The sequence below is a fragment of the Mya arenaria genome, chromosome 6 (assembly GCF_026914265.1).
Source record: "Mya arenaria isolate MELC-2E11 chromosome 6, ASM2691426v1".
In the NCBI taxonomy this organism is placed as follows: domain Eukaryota; kingdom Metazoa; phylum Mollusca; class Bivalvia; order Myida; family Myidae; genus Mya; species Mya arenaria.
Window position 1 is genome coordinate 48665155 of NC_069127.1, and position 24322 is coordinate 48689476.

At 36.2% G+C, this 24322-nt stretch overlaps 1 protein-coding gene across 1 annotated transcript; it reads left to right on the forward strand.

Annotated features, from left to right (window-relative positions):
- The first annotated feature begins 1988 nt into the window (after nt 1-1988).
- Nucleotides 1989-23537, forward strand: LOC128239220 (synaptotagmin-12-like). The gene is made up of 10 exons (XM_052955767.1): nt 1989-2314; nt 9098-9266; nt 10013-10178; nt 11119-11254; nt 12522-12654; nt 17558-17650; nt 17935-18054; nt 19173-19293; nt 20463-20596; nt 21080-23537. Exons 2-10 carry the CDS (start codon nt 9099-9101, stop codon nt 21248-21250), a joined length of 1242 nt encoding a protein of 413 aa, XP_052811727.1. The 5' UTR covers nt 1989-2314; nt 9098; the 3' UTR covers nt 21251-23537.
- Nucleotides 23538-24322: the final 785 nt, after the last annotated feature.

Here is a 24322-nt window from a genome sequence, read left to right on the forward strand (position 1 = left end):
GAACAGCTTACGGATTTCTATTATCAAATAGAAGATACAACGATTACACTGCATGTGTTTTCAAATGGCAAACATGGGAATAAAATGGTTCATGTAACGGTACAGATCTATTACTTGGCATGATTTAAACGAGGATATATGATATTGAATACCACGTTATATATGAAAATATTTCCACTATAGACATAACACCATGGAAACGACTACAGGAACAAGCCCAGTAGCCTAATACTCAACGAATGCGCTGTTAAAAAGCACATTACTAAAGCCTAACACAGGGACGCACCCATGATTGAAAGTTAGAGGGGGCGTAACCTAGAGACGTAATCCTGTAACACAATGACCCTCGCTAATCTGCTAAGGTCATTACTCGTTTCTTTAGCTACTAAGTGGTCAAAATGCCATAGCGTTATTTTCATTGGAGCTTCATTACCGTTACCGGCAGGTGTCAATTAGGTATCCTAAAAATAGATGGAAAGGTTAATCTCTTTATCATATGTTAATAACGGCCCTAAGGCTTGAATAATTATTATCAAATGATCTGCTTTCTGATAAACTCATATATTACTTGGTGCCATCGAAGATCAATCAGCAACGGCCAAGGTCAACCGCTAATGGCTAATTTAATTACTGTCAAGAGATGAGCTTAATTACCTTGTTTACTAAAATCCTATCAAAGGGGTTTGGTCTAGTCCATTTTGACGTCACTAGATATATTGATTGACAAGCTCCTTTTTGTGGCAATAGCCAGTAAGATACTTTGAGTATGGTCACGTGAGGTCAAATGTATCACCTGATATTGTTAAACTACGAAGGAAAATTAGGAAACACTTCTGAATGGTCAACTGCAATTTGGGTCAATTGAGAAATATAAAAACACTTATCCGGAGCATAAGAGAGTTAGGAGTCTGCCTCTCGTTAGGATAGTCGAGAATGTAACTGGGTGTAAATCTTCAGGTCTACGGACCGAGATTAGGCAGTCTGCCAGCTTAAGATCTCAAAGTCAGCCTTGCTCTTGTTTAATAGAACAAATTAATTGCAACTAAGAAACAAATAATTGCTAATAATAAAACTCGTATCATCTGACGTGGTTGTTTTGACTTTATAACTATACGATTGAACGGCTTAGTGTATAGGACGCGGTTTAATAGTGAGGGTGCTACAATCCTTTGATTTGCGCCCCTCCCTCAGAACCGGAAATTATTTGGTATAAAGTGTTGGCATGGGAGTCTGGGGGTACTCGCCCATTTTGGGAGTATTTTGTTAACTTTTTTCCCCTTTATTGAAATAAAGAGTGAACTTGGACGATTTAACGGGGGCGCTCGCTGGGTGCGCTCCTCCTCCTGGACCCGCTCGTGTAACATACCTTAAACATGAGAAAAACGACGTCAAAACGACACTGAAATCCCACGTTTAGCCAAGTATATTCTCTCATAAATGTTGGGGCTACTGCCTTAGAACGGTCAGGGAAACAGTGTTTCATTGGGTGTTTACAAGAGTTATGGGTACTCGACCTTATCCAGTTATTAACAGTTATCAATACATGTATATGTAAACCAAAAAAAATGTTACTGTCTACTGTCGTTCACTGTAAATGGTAATGCACTTTTCAGTAGGCGTGTGTGGGCGAAGGGGGGAGGGGGCTGACCAAGATATTAGAATAACTGCAACCAGATATAAAAAGAATGACATTGAGACAAACGTCGGAAATTAAAGTTTCTATAAGCCAGTACGGAAGTAGTAGATTAACATCCAGCAGAGGTACAACTCTTGCGAGAACCGGAAAATAGATATGAATGTACAAACATAGCAGACTTCCTTAGCACATTGAGAAGGTCTTTCCAATAGTATCGACCATTCTGCTCCACCTACGGACGCGCGTTATTGTATCATGGCAGTTTAGCATAATTGTATTGAACGACTTACAGAATCATCGATTTCTGCCATAGATGAGCATTTCTGCCATATGTTATGCCCGTGTAGTTGTTTTTGTGATAAATGGTTCATTTCTCGGCCGATTCCTGCACCAGCTACGGTCATAGTGTGGGCTTAAAGGATAAACTCATCAAAGTAATTGATATTTATATGGTGTGGTGCGATATTCGTGTGAAGTGGAGTGTACCATGTCGGAAACTTATGGTCGTTCGAACGTGTGTTTGAATAGCCTATATATGACGATTGTGTTGACTTCTAAATAGATGCTGTTTATCACTGTTGGATTTTGCTGAAAGATCGTTACGGTTCTAGAAACTTCACGCGGACTGTATTTCGTGTAGACTTTGTAAAAAAGGATCATTTAAAGTCGTTATACAAGGTAAATATATTCGGACACTGTTCAGATTTTTTTTTATTTGTACGTTTACAATGATGCACCAGTCAGTTGTAACCACGCCCCCCCCCCCCCCGGTCCGGAAATAGCCGGGAAAATGGGCCGTGTTTTTACCTTTCAGGTGGCCCCGCAGTGCCGGATAAATGCGGTGGTTTTGTCATCGTGCAAAATCTGGCGGGGAATGGGCCTAACCTAGGGACCCTTGGGTGCGGAGGCATTTGGCGGAGATTTTACCATCAGTTCGTTCCCGCAGGGCGGAGATTTTACCCGGTGTTGGCTGGACCGAAAGTCAAAGTGCCCGCTATTCCCCGGACATGGGGGGGGGGCGTGGTTACAATTGTGTAAGAGTCCATATTTAGGTTCGTACTGCATTTGTGAAAAACATTCAACGTGTTATAAAATACAATTTGCAGTTCAAAGTTAATTGAACGAATGTATGAAGATCCTAGCTCGAGTACATTCATAGGGTTTAAATATTTTTAATTACCGTGCGAGATAGTTCTATTATAACGCTTTTCTTGAAACATACAGTGTTTTATTTAGTATCTATATGTGCAAGTTGCGATTAAATAAAGTAAAAAAATAAATAATGCAAGAACAATCTTATACAAACTTATATATCTCAGGTTCGCGTTTAAAGATGCACTCACACAGATTGAACGTTTCGACAACTTTTTTATTTTTTGTCTGAGAACGAACCGACTAATGAGAAAATGCATGGAAACCAATCACATGAGACTGCTGTCAAAAACGTAGATCGCAGATTTTTATATTTAAGTTCAAAAAGAGATGTTTTATGCATTTTCTTGAACCATTAGTAACGCTTTTAGCCATAAGATATTAGTTTCGAACGAAAATATATAAATCTGCGATCTCATCTTTGTCAGCAGTCTTTTATCACTGGTTTGCAGATATTCACGCAAAAATTGGCTCATTCCAAGACAAAAATAAAAATGTTTTCAAAATGGTATATTTGTGAGAGTGCAGCTTTGTTTGGCAATACTTTAAGATTCGAAAAGATATAACATTTGTATCATTATTTGTTTGTATGTGTTGGTTATCCACTATGGTGGGCATTATTTAATTCAGAATGTTTAATTTATCGAAATATTCTTTATATATGTTAACAGATAATCGACATATGTACTTCACTGAATATTTATATATCTATATACACAGATACCATTAAGACAGTGTTTCTAAGTTCGAGTATGGTGTCAGCAACGCTGGAATCAACCTACCTTTACTTTAGAACAGTTCCAACTGTAAAGATTGCTATTAGTAATTCATGACCTTTTATCGAAAAGCTATTTTCCATAAGTGTGTCCCTGTGGGATACCGCTGTTTTCTTTTATTTCCGCTTCTCGCGTTTCGTAAGAAAAACATTTCCGGCTATTGGTATTGAAATGACACTCCTCACATATCGCAGGAGGGCGCACGTTTTTAAAGGTGGCTACGTAAATTATCTTTGATTCTGCTCCTATTGAATTGATATATGTTTAGTTAATGTTTTGTTTGTGAACAGATACAAATTGAAATTAATAATAATAATAATAATAATAATAATAATAATAATAATAATAATAATAATAATAATAATAATAATAAGGGAACAAAGTACTTTGTGCCATAATTATGCTTACATGTACGTTTTGAATTCATAGTTCTGATATTATATTTAACATTTTTCCGTAATTCTAAACAAATATTATAATACGTTTAAACTGTTGGGTAATACACCGATCTTTCCTGCACATATGTCGTGGAAGTGGTTTTAAACTGTTGGGTAATAAACCGATCTTTCCTGCACATATGTCGTGGAAGTGGTTTTAAACTGTTGGGTAATACACCGATCTTTCCTGCACATTTGTCGTGGAAGTGGTTTTAAACTGTTGGGTAATAAACCGATCTTTCCTGCACATATGTCGTGGAAGTGGTTTTAAACTGTTGGGTAATACACCGATCTTTCCTGCACATATGTCGTGGAAGTGGTTTTAAACTGTTGGGTAATACACCGATCTTTCCTGCACATATGTCGTGGAAGTGGTTTTAAACTGTTGGGTAATACACCGATCTTTCCTGCACATATGTCGTGGAAGTGGTTTTAAACTGTTGGGTAATACACCGATCTTTCCTGCACATTTGTCGTGGAAGTGGTTTTAAACTGTTGGGTAATAAACCGATCTTTCCTGCACATATGCCGTGGAGGTGGTTTTAAACTGTTGGGTAATACACCGATCTTTCCTGCACATATGTCGTGGAAGTGGTTTTAAACTGTTGGGTAATACACCGATCTTTCCTGCACATATGTCGTGGAAGTGGTTTTAAACTGTTGGGTAATACACCGATCTTTCCTGCACATATGTCGTGGAAGTGGTTTTAAACTGTTGGGTAATACACCGATCTGTCCTGCACATATGTCGTGGAAGGTGTTTTAAACTGTTGGGTAATACACCGATCTTTCCTGCACATTTGTCGTGGAAGTGGTTTTAAACTGTTGGGTAATACACCGATCTTTCCTGCACATATGTCGTGGAAGTGGTTTTAAACTGTTGGGTAATGCACCTATCTTTCCTGCACATATGTCGTGGAAGTGGTTTTAAACTGTTGGGTAATACACCGACCTTTCCTGCACATATGTCGTGGAAGTGGTTTTAAACTGTTGGGTAATACACCGATCTTTCCTGCACATATGTCGTGGAAGTGGTTTTAAACTGTTGGGTAATACACCGATCTTTCCTGCACATTTGTCGTGGAAGTGGTTTTAAACTGTTGGGTAATACACCGACCTTTCCTGCACATATGTCGTGGAAGTGGTTTTAAACTGTTGGGTAATACACCGATCTTTCCTGCACATATGTCGTGGAAGTGGTTTTAAACTGTTGGGTAATACACCGATCTTTCCTGCACATATGTCGTGGAAGTGGTGTTAAACTGCTGGGTAATACACCGATCTTTCCTGCACATATGTCGTGGAAGTGGTTTTAAGCAACATGTGTTTTTCCAAATTGTGTCCTGGTGTATTGATAAATAAAACATCGTGATCGAAAGCATAAGCGTACTAACTAGATTATGTAAATTAAAGACAGCAATTTGCAATCGATATTTCCGGACTAGTGTCTGTCATCAAGGGATCATTAAACGGCGGATCTGCATCCATTATTACCGATAATTACTTCACTTTGTTTTCTCGAATAATTGAAACCTTAATTAAATGACAACAATACTTTGGAAACGAAATCAATTTGAAAGTTAACTTAATCTACAATTTAACTATTGAAACAAGTCACCATCCTTACTGGAACATAAATGAATATCCAACGATGATTCGAACCAACTGCCTTTCATTTTTAGATAATAACTGCATGATAAACGCGTTTGAAACCATTTATACATGTATATACCATTTTATATCTAAAGGCCTAGTTAAAGGAATGTTTGGCATGATAATCCCCTCATGTGTATCTTCTGCTAATTGCATTGGTGTCACAGAAGGGGCCAATTTCCTGTGTATTCGTTTATTGGCTAGGGCCATTCAGGGTCCATTTCTATTAATAAAACTTCCAAAACTGCACAGCAGGATACTCAAATCGGAGATCTGATAAGAGGGATCAAGGCAAGTAGATTAAGATCAAAACACACAGGTTGTGTACTGTACACAGCTTGTTTTTTATTATTATATTTTTTTATTTTTATTTATTTTTTTTTTTTTTTTTTTTTTTTTTTTTATATTTATTTTTTTTTTTTTTTTTTTTTTTTTGGGGGGGGCACTTATAGAAGGCTTAAACTAGGCCTTTAAGTGTCTTTCTATTAAATTACCTATAAAACCTTGAAATACATTAACTATAAAAATAAAAAACATGTAATCGATCGATGACAGTATACTCAAAATACTTATTTGACTTCGATTTTAGTTAAAAGGAGTGCCTATTTAGAACGCGAAGTCTCAGACAATTTGCAATTCAAATGAAATTACCGGATAATATTGCGGGTTCTTCATTATTTCCGTTCCAATGACATTTATTCCTTTAAAAGAAGAAAATGTCAATTTTGTTTGTGTAGGTTTACTGTCTCTAATGTCTTAGAATACCCACACAAGCACCTAAAGTACTCAAGCCATCCATAGACTAACATGCTTTTCTATGTTTAGTTTAAAGTTGTTACTTTTCTACATTTAAACAATTCTTATCAAAGAACATACTGGTGGAAAGACGAAATATAAATGGACATAATTATCATAAACATAAAAGTAGACATTGACGCAGTCATTAAAATTCATAAATTCAAAGAGTGACAAGGTTTTGAAAAATTGGACTCCTAGAAGTTACATTATTTGTCGACCCGCAAATGTGCAGCATTAAGGAATCTGACCCACAAATGTGCAGCATTAAGGAATCCGACCGCTAAGTGTGAAGCATTAAAGAATCCGACAGCCAAGTGTGCAGCATTAAGGAATCTGACCCACAAATGTGCAGCATTAAGGAATCCGACCGCTAAGTGTGAAGCATTAAAGAATCCGACAGACTACTTTGCAGCATTAAGGAATCCGACCGCCAAATGTGCAACATAAATTAAAAATTGCATCCGACCGCCAAATGTGCAGCATTAAGGAATCTGACCCGCAAATGTGTGCAGCATTAAGGAATCCGACCCACAAATGTGCAGCATTAAGGAATCTGACCCGAAAATGTGCAGCATTAAGGAATCCGACCCGCAAATGTGCAGCATTATAGAATCCGACCCACAAATGTGCAGCATTAAAGAATCCGACCCGAAAATGTGCAGCATTAAGGAATCCGACCCGAAAATGTGCAGCATTAAGGAATCCGACCCGAAAATGTGCAGCATTAAGAAATCCGACCCGAAAATGTGCAGCATTAAGGAATCCGACCCGCAAATGTGCAGCATTATGGAATCCGACCCGAAAATGTGCAGCATTAAGGAATCCGACCCGAAAATGTGCAGCATTAAGAAATCCGACCCGAAAATGTGTGTATTTGGGATGTCTGATGATCCCATAGTAGATTGGTATCATAAAAAATGTAAAAAGTACTAAAAAATATAAAAAGTATATATATATAAATATATTACTTATTAGAACGTTTAATCTTATGTTTTATATATATATATTGCTTTGGCTTTCAAGGATAGAAAAATAAATATTTGAATGTTCGGTTTAAGATACATTCAAGGGCAAATATACACATTGTAATAACTTTCAATATATTCTGTATAATGATTATTATAACTAATTTTACATATCAATTTTAAAGGAAGCAAATGCCTTTTTCATGATACTTTCACTTTTACTTTTATTTCATCACCAGGCATTCTTTCGTACACGTTCACATTTTTCAAAGTATGTATTACGATAAAAGGTTTTATTCAAAACTCAATAAAAATGACTTTTAAAACAAATGTTTTGTTATTTCAAGCCAACTTTGCACAGTGAAAGGATGTTAAGATCTCTCAGAGAATAAGCTTAAGGCCGGGTCAATAGGGATACATGCTTACAATTCCAAACGGATTAGGGCAATTTTGCATGGATACCATTTTAGACTGAAAGAAACGTGAACACATTTCTTTCAATTTCCCTTATCTATGTTGTAAAGAAACCGTTTTGATATCAAGTCCGTGGATAGTTAAAACACCGTTAAAAATACGACTTTGCAAAGAAACGTTAGTCAGACAGCTATAATGGAAATATATTCGCTGCCTTTGTATTTAGACTGGTCGCTTGTCAGACATAGTGCTTATTCTCAATTGTTAAGGGAAATCACTGTGCTTGAATATCTCTACTCATTCAAACGCATTCCTGTCGTAACTATTAGCGATAAGAAACACAGGGTACAAGTCTCGGACTTACGGCAATGATCAGGTGCTCAGAACTGATAAAGGAAGACATTTATAAACTCATAGAAAGCGATTACGCACCTAGATATCGACCTAACGTATATTTTATATCACTTATTAGAACGTTTAATCTTATGTTTTCCCTCATTTGAATAATAATAAAAAATAACATTCATTCATATTCGAACATATTAATGCAAGACAATTGCTATCACCTTACAATCTGGAATTAAATTATAGGATAAAAAATTAGATTTTAATTCTGTTGGTGAAAGCTCTTAACAGTGTTGGTGAGTGTGTTGTTGTCCGTGTCAATTATTATTCCTTAACATTCCAGGATGAGTGTCGTCAGGATTGCTCTTTTCGTTGAATCCCTTAACAGTGGTGGCGTTTGTGGTGTTGGCCGCGTTAATTATTACCCCTTATCATTTCAGGATAAGTGACGTCGGGATTGTCCTCTTTGCGAAAGCCCTTAACAATGGTCGTGATTGTGTTGTGGTTGTTTCGATTATTATCGCTTAACATTTCAGGATAAGTGACGTCAGGATTGCCCTCTTTGCGAAAGCCCTTAACAGTGGTGGCGATTGTGTTGTTGGCCGTGAAAATTATTATCCCTTATCATTTCAGGATAAGTGACGTCATTATTGCCCTGTTGGTTGAAGCCCTTAACAGTGGTGGCGATTGTGTTGTGGTTGTTTCGATTATTATCCCTTAACATTTCAGGATAAGTGACGTCAGTATATTCCTGTTGGTAAAAGCCCTTAACAATGGTCGTGATTGTGTTGTGGGCGTGTCAATTATAATCCATTACCATTCCAGAATGAGTGACGTCAGTATTTTCCTGTTGGTTAAAGCCCTTAATAATGGTCGTGATTGTGTTGTGGGCGTGTAAGTTATTATCACTAAACATTTCAGGATGAGTGACGTTGGTATTGCGATGTTGGTGGTAGCCCTGATAGTTGTGGCGGTTGTGTTGTTGGCCGTATTAATTCGTATATTCGGCGTCTACAGAATAACTTCCTGTTTTGCTACGAGCGAGGAAAAGGCTGTGTTGACAAAGAACGAGCAATACAATGGATACATGGTAAGTTATTAAAACATAGATTTCAATAAAATATCGTCATGTTATGTTTTGTGTAAAATTGTTTAAGCACTATCTTTAATTTATTTATTTCAAGGACCAATACATAATATTTGGCTTATTTGCAAGATGTTACGCGAGACTGTCATATTTTACTTTAGGGAGATATCGAATAAAAGACATTTGTCAGACATGATTAACAATAGTCTTGATAATCATAACTATAATAGCTTTTTATATGCTGACTGGTCGCTATATACTGTTGTGACGTAATCTCTCATAAAAGTGTTCACACGAGACAGTTAAAATTGCTGACAGGAGTGTGTTGATTCTATCTAATTAAAAAGGTTTTTAATTTGCATTTGTCAACACTTTTTTGTTCGTGTTGTTTTGGCATTGCATGTCTATATAACATGTTTATCACTTCACAACATGAATATGCTGTATACTAAAATACTAGGCGTTTAAAACGGGATTCTTTTAATCCCTTAACATGACAAAATCGTAAAACAATCCGTTCTGGTACAAATAATTGGACTGACTTGTCCGGTTTGGGGCCTCAAAGGAAGTATATGTCTCGACAGGAGCTTTATGAGCGAAAGAGTCGAAGAAACTAGGACCAATCGACCACCAACCAAACCCTGATTCGCCAATGCTTCGGAATGACGTCCGGAAGCCTTGGAGTGAACCAAGGTGGATCTGTATTAATCAGCGAGATATAAATAATGGTTAATTTCCTCTTGTTTAAGGTTGGTTCCGAGTCATCGGAGATCACGGCGGACCGGGGGGCGGGCAAGTATGTCGAGTACGACACGCTACAGACTGACCCCCGATACGTGGACCTCGAGTCCCACTCGCCCCCCAGGGAGGAGAGCGCCCGGAGCAGCCCAGTTTCGATAGGGACTGGATCTATGGGTATGATAACCTAGACAGTAGCAAACTATTTGAGCTGTTAATAGTATGCATAAGGCAGTCTGAAAATGAGCCTATTTCTAAATAATAACTTTCAAATTTAAAAGCGAAGAAAAATCTTATCTTATACGAAATTTGTTGAAAAATAAAGTCAAGCCTGTCAATGATTACATGATGCTAGCCCTCATGTTAGTTGTGGATTCATAATTGTGCTATAGGGTCCATGGGCATGTCCCCTTGGAAAGTTTTCGAAACCATGGTGCAGTCTGGTGCATTCTTGTTGTTCTGAGGTGTTTTATCTAGGACTGGAAAATAGACAGTTTTATGATCATGTAGTCAACTACGTATACTGCTCTTTTGGATGATTGTTTTTTTCCGTTAAAATCATGTGGATTCAGCCGCGTACTCGCTTAAATGCAGCTACGCGCCTGACATCAACTATTTGATGTAACCGAGGTACAGATAGGAAACTATTATATATAGGCTAGGAATAAATAGTTTGCTTCTGGCCACTGTAGGTAGGATTCATTTGAGTACAAGCTTTAATTGTGTTATGCAGAAGTCTGTTTCGTAAGGAATAATACCGCCGCTTTTGAAAACAGAGTTAACACGAACACGTTGTCAGCTTTCGGAACACCTCGACCATTATCCAACGTGTCATTCATTCCAGTACAGTGTTTTCGTTATCGGATATGTATTTTGTACGTTATAATACTTCAGTTAATCGCCGGCGTCCTCATCACATTTTCGTACATCTTTAAGCCTATATACGAGACATATCCCGAAGTTTGCCGGAGATGGCCGAGTTTTTACGATTGGTTTCACAAATGCCATTCATACTCTCTGGTGTCTTAAATCCATATCATCAACGTCGTCATAGCGATGGCTCCACATGTGGTGAAAGATAATTCTTAAAGCCAATACATTTCAATTTATTTTTCAGCTTCCGACGCCGAATTTGGTCACGGTATAAAACGAGCAGAATCCTGCGACAGCGTGGCATCCGATTCTTCCGTACTTGAAATGCAGCCGGATATGCCAAAATTCGGACAGCTCGAGTTTGCCCTCGAATATGACAGGTATTTGTCACCTCAAGTGAAATAATGTTTGAATTTACTTGCCCTTATTAAGTCACAAAGAAAAATACATGGAGTAAACTGTTTTAATAGTATTCCCTGTATTTCCCTGTATACCTGACCATGTTTTTGTAGTTATCATAACATAATTATCAACAATTACAGAAGTGTAATGTAAATTGTTCAGTTTCGTACGAAACACTTCTGCGTAATGCCTTAAGAATATGAAGTACCTTTTCGTTAAGACGACAAATATTTGCTATACCATATTTAAATAGATTTTTGTAAAGTATTCAAATTTCCCATTTGTGAAAGACGAGTAGGTTTCTTAATTTGATAATGTTATGCCAATATCCGTGATGTTATCTGTGATGGTGGCCAATTACCGGAGTGTTGTCTCGCCAATACAGATGTATAAGATATCACACTGTTGACTTCAACCGAATTCTTACAAATCTTCAGGCGGCAACAATATTATGTTTCAGAGAGTCTGCCTTGAATGAATATAAATGGCAATGTGGGGCATGTTTAGGCATGCTGATCTTCATAACAACTGAAATACTGTCATTGCGACTGTTTGATGAATTACCAGATACGTAATAAATTCACCAAAGCCATGTATCATTATTAGTATGAGTTTAGAGACAATCAAGGTTACAGGTCATAAATAAATAAATACATTCCCCTTTTATATATTATACAGTGAATTGAACAGTTATAGACAAAGTTACACTGATTCCTAAGTTGTCACGACCCCAAACTACATGTAAATGAAGAAAGTTCCACGTATACACATTATATTCAGGAAGGGTATAAAGATATTCTTCATGATAAGAAAACGTAACATTGGTTAAATGTATAAAATATATTTAATGAAGTGTTTAATATATTGCGTAGGAGAACTCTCTATGTGGAGAAAATGTAAAAAAGTAAACCATTATGAAACAAGTTAGCAGCCTGCTATGCGAATGTTTTCAAATAAAAAAAAACATTGAATTTGAAACCCTATTAAGATCATGTCAAAGTTTTGTAGAGCTTCAGAATTTCGTATTGATTCGGCTGACATATTAAACACTTCAATATAAGGCATGTCATACTTTCGGAGAATTTGAAATGATTATGATTCCAGGAGATAAGATTGCCAATTTGTACCTAGATTTATAGTCATCTCATTGTGTTACTATACAAGAAAGTATCCGAACTCATAATTAGACCGATAAGACTGGCCGATATACATGGATAAAGTCTACTTTATGTGCGATTATTTCAGGGAAGTATCCGAGCTGGTAGTTAGTGTCATTCAGGCGAGGGACCTCACTGCAAACCAGTACACAGGCACCCTGGACACCTATATACGGGGAATGATCCAACCCGCCGAGGCTGAATTCAAACTGCAGACCAAGGTATATTGAGATATGTACAGCCATTTTAACTTGGAATTAAACCATATTATTTCATTTTCAAGACACCAATGAACGACACAATCCAGTGGCAGTCGATAAATGGTTTTACCGCGCAGATCAAAATTGCCTTAGGCCAAACAAATAAGATAACTGTTTGTTTCTAATTTCATTGCCAAAAATATACTTGATAGACTCCGTAAAAAAGATGTACCTGTAAACTTATATAACGCAGGACGGGTATAGAAACAGTTAAATTTATATAATATATAACGTATGCAGGGTGTAAACACAGTTCTATACAATTGTATAACGTAGAATGGATGTAAAAACAGTTCTATAAAATGATATAACGTAGGATGGATGTAGACACAGTTCTATATAATGATATAACGTAAGATGGATGTAGACACAGTTCTATATAATGATATTTCGTAAGATGGATGCAGACAAAGTTCTATATAATGATATAACGTAAGATTGATGTATACACAGTTCTATATGATGATATAACGTAAGATGGATGTATACACAGTTCTATATAATGATATATAGGAGATATTATGATAGGACGTTTTTCTGGTGACCTGTATCACGTCGAGTTCGGTGTGTAAACACGTATCCGTCGAGACCGCAGGATATTGAATGAATGTAGACACAGTTCTGTATAATGATATTACATACAAAGTTCTATATAAGGATATAACGTACATTTAGTGTAAAAAAATTGTGAGTACACTTTTATTGATACTGAAAAATCGGAGGAAATGGGTAGATATAGTTCTATTTATTTATATGCCAAAATTAACCATATAATTATTAATTACAAAATACTCGTTAAGCATTCTGTAATGAACAAAAAATAATTTTGTTCTGTTTCATTTGAAACGAGTCCGCAAAATGGAAACGATAATATAAAATGGTGCTGCAAATCAGTTTGTGAACCCAATTTTTTTTTCGCAAGATCTTTGCATGTGTACGCTTTATGTCACCGTAGCATTGTGAGGTTGTTTCTCTCGTAAAGTTATTTTTGGTCATCTTAAAAGGACTAGACACCAGATGGTCCCATAATCGGCAAATACAGTATTTCCCTCAAAACTAACCTAGAATTGTCAAAATGAGCTAGTAATGTGCTGATTATAGATTTTACATAATCTAAGAATACTTTTTCGCTGTCTTAGCTGAGTGTACCCGTTTAAAAATAGCTCCTCTGTATAGCGGTATATTTAGCATGTGGAAGTCACGTGATTAGTTCAGATAAATATACCGATGATATTTTAAACTTTTCTGTCATGAACATGGTAGACAAACCCAGTAAATTTCGACTTGGAAAAACCCCGCAAAACTGCGATAGAAACATGTGATACATCAGTCAGATTGAATGTGTTGTACTCAACGATATCAATTGTATGTAAGTTTTCGACTTTTTTTCTTGCAATTGTATCATCTTGGGTCAAGTCCCTTTAACAAAGTTATCCTTCAAAGTTTGGCTACTGGGCGTGTCCCTATTGTTTCTGCTATATCATTTAAGTTAGAGCATTTACTGTTTTTTTGTTGTTGTTATTTTTTTAAGAACCTTGTTCGCCTCCTTGACTTTTTTCTAACGAATGAAGCTCAACTGCTTATACTGTGTTATCTGAGAACACTGCATATAAAATGTGCATTACATATATTCCATATTATGAATAAATAAACTTATTGTTGGACTATTTATCGGATCATACTGTCATTGAAACTATATGTAATAGCTTACAAACGATCGCTGCTAGAATTGTAGGAAGCTTACGTAATTTAAAAAGAAATCAAAACCGTTGGAAGCATTATCTTCCCACATAGAATTGAGGAATAGTCGGACCAGGAGATATTTATGGACAATAAAGTTCAAATTACCAGCCACTAGAGGTTTAATGGAGTATTACATATCTGTTATTAATGGCAGACAATGGAACTGTGTTCCCTTGTGGTATTGTGTCCGGCGTAAGGACATATCTTTATTTGGACTTTCTAAATTACCCATAAGATTAGTTTTTTTTCTTGATTTAAAGAAATTTTCTTAAAAGTACTTCTAGTTTGTGTAACTCGACCATTCTTACGAATAAGGCGGCGACCCTGATGTTTTATTGTCCGTCTGTAAAAAGATGAAACAGAAGGATTTGTTAGTGTGTGTTTAATATGTACACTCAGTGACAAAATTAAGAACGTTACAATTTCTCTGTTTTCATATTTCTTAGACTTAACTTATGGAAGTGAAGTTATATTGTGTAATTTTATGAATAAACCGACTATCAGTCGTCAGTTCAGCGCAACCGTTCCCTGTGCTTATGAGTTTGAATAAAAAAAGAGAAAGATTTTTCTGAAACCGGGCATGTACTCTATTCAATTGGTCAATTTATTTTGTGTAAATAAAAATGGATTTTAGGGACAGTAACAAAAAGACACTCAAACAATTAAAACTGTAATTAAAATCAAATGGCTAGACTCACTGAAAATCAGTGTTCGGGGGCGGCGTTTGGAATGTTGCTCATTGGGACATCGCGATCATTTGTTGCGGACAACTTCCATTAACTTTTAAAAAGCTGTTGCATTGGTATAACACGGTAGCGACAGTAAAAGATCGTCCAAGAAGAGTTTTGGCACCGCGACAAGACGCCTTTATGAGGAAGACTCGCATCAGAAACCGGTTCAACCAGCCATAGATACCTCACTTCACATTGTAGGTACACATGGATAGGATTTTTCATATCTAAGGTTGATATTATTATTTTTTCACACTTTTAAATGTTTGGTATATTTTTTGCAAATCATTTAGTTTTGTCCAAAATACCTTTGCATTGACTTATTTACTAGGAAATGTACAACTCTTGATTTTGCACGACATTATTATTCATTTATTTAATAAGAAAAGATAAATTCGTCAGTCTTCAACATATTACCACTTAAACACAGGTGTTTTGTGTTCTATATATTCAACACGCTTATACGCAATATGCGTTTTAATTAAACAATATTTTTATTCAAAACGGATCATCACTGGTAATATTATATTCAGGACATTACAATGATAAACACATTCTTTAAAGTTGGAAAATCTTCATATTGAAACCAGTTAAAAACATTTAATGCTTGATATTGTGTTTTCTTTAAGACATCTCATCAATGCAGCGACAACCCGTCGTCGACTAAAACACGCTAGACGTCCTTCGTCGATTATGTTCTTTGTCCAACAAATCGTCAGAACCGGCGGGCTTGGTGTCGACGTCATGCTCTATGGACGAGATGTCAGTGGGGCAAAACATTTTTAACCGATGAGTCTAAATGAACATGTCTTGGAGGTATTATAAAGTTCGATAAAACTGACCGTCTTATTCTTAACGGGAATGCAAATGCTATCACGTTCAGAGAGCAGGTGTTAACTCCAGGGGCTGTTACTATATTACTCGTATAAGCGTTTTCTTCTTCGTGCGACAATGCATGCCCGCATACACCTCGTGCCACAGCGACATAACGGCAACAGGAGCAGATCAAGCCAAGCGATTTCTTCTTCGTGGGATTTTGCAGTACGGTAATGCATGCCCGCATACCCCTCGTGCCAAAGCGACATAACGGCAACAGGAGCAGGTCAAGCTAAGCGTTTTCTTCTTCGTGGGATTTTTGCAGAACGATAATGCATGCCCGCATACCCCTCGTGCCACAACGACATACCGGCAACAGGAGCAGGTCAAGCCAATCGTTTTCTTCTTCGTGGGATTTTGCAGTACGATAATGCATGCCCGCATACCCCTCGTGCCAAAGCGACATACCGGCAACAGGAGCAGGTCAAGCCAAGCGTTTTCTTCTTTTTATCTGTAATAATACATGTGTCATACTAATGGCCAAATATGTGTTTATAAGGTGTCTGTTTATATTTATAGAAATTGATTCTGATATAATGCCTTTTCTAAGTCATAACTCTTGACCCTGACCGCCTGGTTCATTAGTTTGTTTTTGTTTTTTATATTATATGTGTTATAGTATTGTATATTTATCTACATATACACACATATATATGTTTTGAGCGTAAATAAAACTTGAAACTTTTTTATTTCACTATACATTGGATTGATGTGAACTAATTCTTTGTACAAAAATAATATTTACATAGTGATAATTTGCTGACATTGACAATACATGTGAGTGTTCATTATATATTGAAGAAGCTTCTACGTAAAAGACGACTGACGCGGAAAACCACAGGGATTTGAAGAATAAGTGTGAATTAAGTGTTGCGTGAGTCTTATAAGAGCATTCAATCCCACTGATACTTCTTTAACATCACCAGTGTTGTTTCATAGTCCTTTGAGAATATAACATAGCTTAGTGATTCTTGAAAAGAAAATACCGCCCTCAACGAAGTATTGTGACATTCATCATTCGGTTAAAATTTACGCTTTCTAAAGATTACTTTTAGATTGCTTGTTCCTTACTAACCCAATACCATTTAAATGCTAGGTCTAAGGTTTCAGTCTAAGGACATTTGATAAATGTCATCTGAAAGCAAATGTAAACGTCGCCCCAAGTTACACTTTTAGTGATATTTGCATTGTTCACACTTTCGGCAAGTATGATTATTACCAATCATGCACTCAGGATGTTTACTGATGGCTCTATACATATTTTCAATGCCTGACGAAATAAACATTTAAAAAAAATCTCATTCAACATTGTCTTTTAAATCGACAAATCAAGGTGAGTAAATGGAATTCATTTAAAAAGCTGTTTTTATTACGTGGGAATAAACACACAAGCAAAATGTAGGGGACATGGAATCAATCGATTTCCTCTCTGAAAGAAGCAATAAATAATATCATAAAAAAGCATCGTTTGAATATCCCTTAAGTATTTATACATATACATCTCTTGAATCCAGATCCAACGTAATACCACAGATCCGGTTTACAAGGAGAGGTTCCTGTTTAACATTCCATCAGAGACACTCGAAGAACGCATTCTTCAATTCCAGGTTATACACGACTTTTTTTTATCTATATACCTTTTATATTCCTTATTTTTGTTTTGTTTTATGAGAAATATGGTATGCTTTTCTACATGGAAACTTAAGGACAACATTTTTCTAGGATTTCTGATATCCGTGTTGAGAATTCTTAATTTTATTTATATGCAATGAATTAAATGAGTATTGATGCCATTACATATTGAAATAATATTACATTGTGGCATGCAGTAATATCATTAAGTATTAGTTGCGTGATCTATACTTTGGTTGATTTTAGTCTTATATTTCAGCTGTTTGCTATCGACAAGTACCAACGCCATAAAGTCATCGGGGAGTCTGACCTGCGAATCGGAGATGTGGACCTCAGAAATCCGATCAAAATGTGGCTTAATCTTCGTGATATTGATGACGTAAGATTTAACATTTTTATGCGATTTGTTTAGAACTATATTCGACAAATGTGAATCCATTAAAATCAAGTCACATTTCGATACATGAAGTACTTCTTCAAAGCTTCAATCTCACCGGTTGAACGTTTTGACAACTTTTTTTATTTTTTGTCTTGGAACGAGCCAATTTTTGCGAAAATCCATGGAAACAAGTTAAATAAGACTGCTGACAAAACATTAGATCGCAGATATTTGTTTTTACGCTCAAAAAATGATGTTTTATGCATTTTTCTTAAACCGTTAATAACGGTTTAGGCCATAAAACATACATTTTCGAAAGGAAATATGAAAATCTACGATCTGATTTTTGGTCAGAAATCTTATATTATTGGTTTGAAGATATTTACACAAAAATTTGCTCTTTCCAAGACAAAAAATATAAAAGTTATAAATATGGTAAATCTGTGAGAGTGCAGCTTTTAACTGATTCCAATGTTTCGCACTTGTACAAAATTGTATTAAATTGAAACATGTTAACTGTTATAACCCGGTGACCCATATCATGGTATCGTTTGGGTATTTGTTTACTGGTTACTAATAAAAGAAATAACCGAACATACAGCATACATTAAAGTATAACAGTTTGTAAAGTTGGTCATTGTTTCAACAAAAATCGGACGTGAATGACATATATCACGACTGCAACATAAATGAAGCAACGCCATTGTTTTAGTACAGGTCACGTGGTGACCCCATATTTTTCAATATCGGTTCACCAAATTTATATCAAACCAATATGGCGTCTTTTTCCGATGAAACATTTAAACATGTAAACAGGTAATCGACGTGATCTATACTTTTCGAGATTAGTAGGTGACCCAATGTGGGATATATGGGGCGCAGGAAACCATATTGGGGTTCGAGCTTTGTTCTCACCCTATATGCTTTCCTCTGCCCATTACTATATTTTGGTTTTCCTTGCCCAGTATATCCAATATCGGGTCACCTACTAACGCCGTAACTTATAATAATGCAATATGTGAAGGCCAAAGAAGCGTGTTTGTTTTACTACTTTCGGTAATTATTTTTACAGGAATCATATGATATAACTCTTAATGGCAAGACTTTCTTTGTTATAGAAACCGACCGAGTTCGGCGATATAATGTTTTCACTGAGCTATCTCCCGACGGCGGAAAGGCTGACAATCGTCATCGTGAAAGCCAGGAACCTTAAATGGAATGCAGGAAAAGATACAGGAGGTAAGTTTGGCGGGTTATGATATTGTGTAACCAAATCTCTCTTCAAAAACTATAGTCACGTATGTTTGCAACTATTCTCCAATGGTTTATCAAATAACTGTTTTCACGGTGTCGTGCTTTTAGATAGACCGTTTAAACTGATTGAAATAGTTGAAAAGCAAATATGTTACTCCTTGACAGCCCTCAATTATCAGTTGTGCAATGTTGTTGTGTATATAGCAAAATACGCTCCCTTACATTCCCGCTTTTTGTTCAAAGCTGGTTCAGTTCACTAGCGGATCAAGGGGTGGGGGGGCACCCAGCGCGCGCGATCACCCCCCTTCCCCTATAAAATCGTCCAAGTTTACTTTATTATTTAAATATAGGAGAAAAAAGGTAATATACGCCCAAAATGCACCATTTCGTATTAGGAATTGTTTTAATTTTCTTGGTGGACTACCCCCATCCCCCTGCAAACACAATTAACCAACTGAATTTCGATTCTGAGGGAGGGGCGCAAGCCAAAAGGTTCCGCACTTAATGTTCGCCCCCTCTAACGTCAAATCCTTGAACCGCCACTGTAGTTAGTAACGATGATGAACTGCTTGCATGAACCTACTGTGTTATATAGAACAGTACCATTATCTACCCAGATAATGCACTAATGGGCACTTGAAATATTAAATTACGCGAAAATGACCTTTTGAACATAAGATTCCTAAATAAAACCCATGAATTTATCTAAACTGAAATTTGAGCGTTTTCATGACAACCAATACCTTTCTTCTGTCTCCTTTGTCTCATTTATTTTCTAATTGTATTCATGACATGGTGCACTTTCCTACTGACTTACTGACACACAGACCTACTGACCAAATGTAACATTACACGATGCTCTATAATCAGAATAACGTGATACTGTAAAATAGGTGTATGATGACACACAATGTACCTGCACACACATATCTATATGGTAAAGGTTGTTATCATTTCAACGCACGTGCGTCACAGTTTGTGTGCCCACTTGGTAAAACTCTGTGACAGTGAAAACTACTTGCGGCGAACGAATCTGCACCCGACATTCCGAACGCAATAAAGTATTTTCACTGCAAAGGACATCGTGCTAGGAGCGTTTTTGGCCCAACCTATTGAAAATTAAGGGTTACTAGTATATATGGTTTCTATTACAGACCCGTTTGTTAAAGTGTACCTGTTGCAAAATGGAAAGAAAGTTAACAAAAAGAAAACCACCGTGAAAAGAGGCGAGCAAAACCCGATATTCAATGAAGCGATGATCTTCTCTGTTCCCTCGTCGGCCCTGCCTGTAAGTTTGAGTAAATATCGTACGACCCATGAACACCATGTATTAAGATTATTCTCGGACAAGGTCCATTTCTAAATCAAGTGTTTTGATAGAGGCTGTTAAACACTACGTTTACGTGTTGCCTGTTTTTGCAATACTTTGCCTTGGTGTAGGGAAAATGTGTTTGGTTGTTTGCCGTCTGCACACTTTTAAATGTTTTATGAGTTAATTTAAGTGCTACATTTTATGATTCATTGAGTCTAACTTTTACTATAGAATAATTTTAGATAAAAAGTTTTGAAATATATTTAACATTTCAAATCATTACAGTACATAGAGGTACTCGTTATAACCAAGGAATGTTAAATGGACTTTGAAAGCATGTGTAATGCAGCTTATTAAAACTGTAAATATGTTATTCGTTATAAAATAAATACATATCTTATGTAACTTGGTCTTCATTGTAAATCTTAACGCAATGTTTTATTTTTGTATAAATTGCAGACGGTACAGTTGAGAATAACAGTTGCCGAGTTATTGCCAGACAACAAGACACCGTCTTTAGGTCACGTGATCGTCGGTGCTAGTACATCTGGTACGGAGGTGTCTCACTGGAATCAAATGATGACGTCACTGCGAAAGCCAGTTGCAATGTGGCATTATCTAAGAAAATGATTTTATAGATAAATATGTCATAATCATAATTTTACCAAAGTTTTAACCGCGAATGCAAAGAGCATCGAATGAATCTACGAAATGCTCATGAAGATTTTGTATCGAAAATACGCAAGCTATACTGGTTGAGAAGCAGTTTCCGACAGTTTTTAAACGTTTTAATTGAAATGTTTTTACGTGTTTAAATACCAACTAAAATTGTTCACATTTTAGATAACTGCAGCTCAAGCTGTTATTGTCGATATATTTTTCACATGTGTGACGTCACATATAGTGTATCTAATAGGGGCGCAAAGAGGGTACTTACACTGTTCTGATTTATAGCTTGTGATGAGAAGCAGTTTCCGACAAATCGAATGCGGGGCAGATTTAAGATGCCTATTGTGTGTTTTTATTATCCGTTTATTCAATATACTAAATATAAGACTGTAATAAGAAAAAATAGTATTTAATTTCTCAGCATTTACGAAAAATTTAAACCTTAAAATTTACGACAGTCAATTCATAGTCGAAATCAGGCAGACACTGAAAATCAATGATATTTTGACTCATTTCTGATAGAAACTTGTGTTTGTATACATTTAAGTGATTGTGGGTGCGAAACAAGCATGACACCAGCGTGCACAAATATGTACACAATGATCATCGTTTGTATAAGTCAATTTAAGAAAACCTTGTAGCTATTCATAGATATGCAAATTAGGTTCACACGCATGCGCAATACTCTGCGCGTGCCGATCCCCCACGTGTAAGTACAAAATGAAAAATAAACATTAAACATTAAATAATAATAAAAGTTACTTACGTGTCTCGGTAAGAATTTCAACTTTTGATTGCCTAGTTACCATATGGTTGAATTGCAGTACCTTCTTTATAAAAATCTAAAGAAAGTACGCAAACAAGCGATTTGTCGGAAACTGCTTTCCGTCGGAAACTGCTTCTCAACCAGTATACATGTGTTTTCCAAAGAAATTCAATCTCTACGTATCTTCTAAATCATTATTTCGTATTTCGTCGTTCCAATTATGGTCGGGGATTCATAGCATGTTCATTTGGCAGATGAATATTTCTCTAGACTTCAAGACCTCGTTATCAAAACACTTCCAGCGGAGTTAAAAGAAGTGAGTCATCTTATTTATACGCTTCGGAAATCGTCTGCAATCTTCCAATGGTTACCGTTCGTGGTTATTTTCCCGAATGTACAGTTGTTCAAGTGTAAGCCCTTGTTCAACATAGTTGTAATTTGTAGATACATCGCTGATTGGTTGCAATGGACACGTTCCATGATTAGTTCGTGTATCAATTTTTCCGTATTTTGCCTACTTTATGTTTTATTGTTTGCTTTGATAACTGCTAGCTTTGAAAACAATTTTAAAACACAAAGAACATGTTAATAACCAAATTCATTCAGAGAATTTGGACTCATCCGTTGGCATCTACATTGTGTATTTGACCTCAACCACGAAGTCAAATTCTATTATATTTTGTATGTACATTTTTGTCTTTTTTCTACATGGAACCAAAATTGTAAAATGTAAATAGATCTGAAAAGTAATCAAAAACGGACTGATCCTGTTCATCTTAATAATACAAATGGGAATTTCTCCAAACATATTTAGGTTTTCATTTGTATATAACTATTTCGCGTTAAATGCATTATCCGCATCAGCATAACACAACAATATTATAAGTTCACATCCATTTACATTAAAAGGATTTGTCAAATTCCACCTATTTGTTTGTCAAATAAGGTTGAAGTAAACCCTGTTTCACCAGACGCACACTAAGTCTAACAAACACTGTCAAATAGCTAAACAGTCTATTGTATTCATTTCTTTTATTCTCAAGGGAGTCGCCGCTTTGTTGATCTGTTCGGCCTTCCGTCCGTCACACCCTTTTCCGCAAAATAATTTTGATAAAAAAACCTTAGATATATGGATAAATGGCAATGAGTCAAAGTGCAGTGCTCAAGAACCATAATCCTATCATGCATTTTAATTAAGTCCTCTTCATTTAACTTTTTTTCGCAATTGATGCTTGTCCGGACTATAACTTAAAAACTGCTCATGGGATTAAAATAAAACTTGGTTTATATAATTAAAAGTGGCAAAGAGAGGAAGTGCAGTGCACAGTAACCATAATCCTACCATGCATATATTTGAAGTTATCTCCACCTAACCATTTTTACATAATTTGTAGTTGCGCACCCTTTTCCGGAAAATAACTTCCAAACTTCTGATGGGGTTGAAATAAAACTTGTTTTATAGATAGATGACAATGAGTACAAGTGCAGTGCACAATAATGCATATTATTTAAGTTACTTCCGTTACCATTTTTTTCATGATTGGTGCTTGTCCGGGCCATATCTTGGAAAATACTAAATGGTTTAAAATGGAAGCTCAAATATAGATAGATGGCAATTAGAGAAAGTGTAGTGCACAAGAACCATGATTCTGCCCTGCATATATTGATGGGATAGGAATTGGGGTGAAGATATTCACGAATGAAAGTGTCTCATAAGCCCAACGGGCTGGCCCTTAACTAAGAGGGGTGACACTATAATAAACAAACACTTTACCTTTTTACATTGAAGTTATCTTCCCTAACATATGACATATTGGCCTTATTTGATAGTTTTCGAAAATCGGAGTTTGTTTCATTTCTTGAAAGTTAATTCTCAAACCTAACCATTTCTTTCTCCATATCTGCCAATATATTTCAAACGTGTGTATAAAATGCTACAACCACTAACCTTTCACCAGCACAATGTATTACAATTTCTGCCATTTTATAGAAAATAGGCACATGGCGAGCATCCATCGATTCCAGCGATATTCTTGTTTCCTTTAGATGTGTTCATATGTTGTGTTAAGCCTTTCCTTTTGTACGTCACATAAATATATATTATATTGAAATAAATTTTATCTTACTGTTACATTCTGTTTTATTTCCCTGTTCGTCTGGTAACCACTTTATGTGTACTTTATACATCAGTGTGGACAAGATAACTGAATGGTGGTATAGGAGTCCGTTCGTCTTTCTAGCAGGAGCCCCGAACAAGCGCACTTTGT

Coding starts and splice junctions, on each gene's coding strand:
- LOC128239220 (XM_052955767.1), top strand. CDS start 9,099: ATGAGTGACGTTGGTATTGCGATGTTGGTGGTAGCCCTGATAGTTGTG. Junction 9,267..10,012: donor AGCAATACAATGGATACATG/GTAAGTTATTAA, acceptor CTCTTGTTTAAG/GTTGGTTCCGAGTCATCGGA. Junction 19,294..20,462: donor TGCAGGAAAAGATACAGGAG/GTAAGTTTGGCG, acceptor TTTCTATTACAG/ACCCGTTTGTTAAAGTGTAC.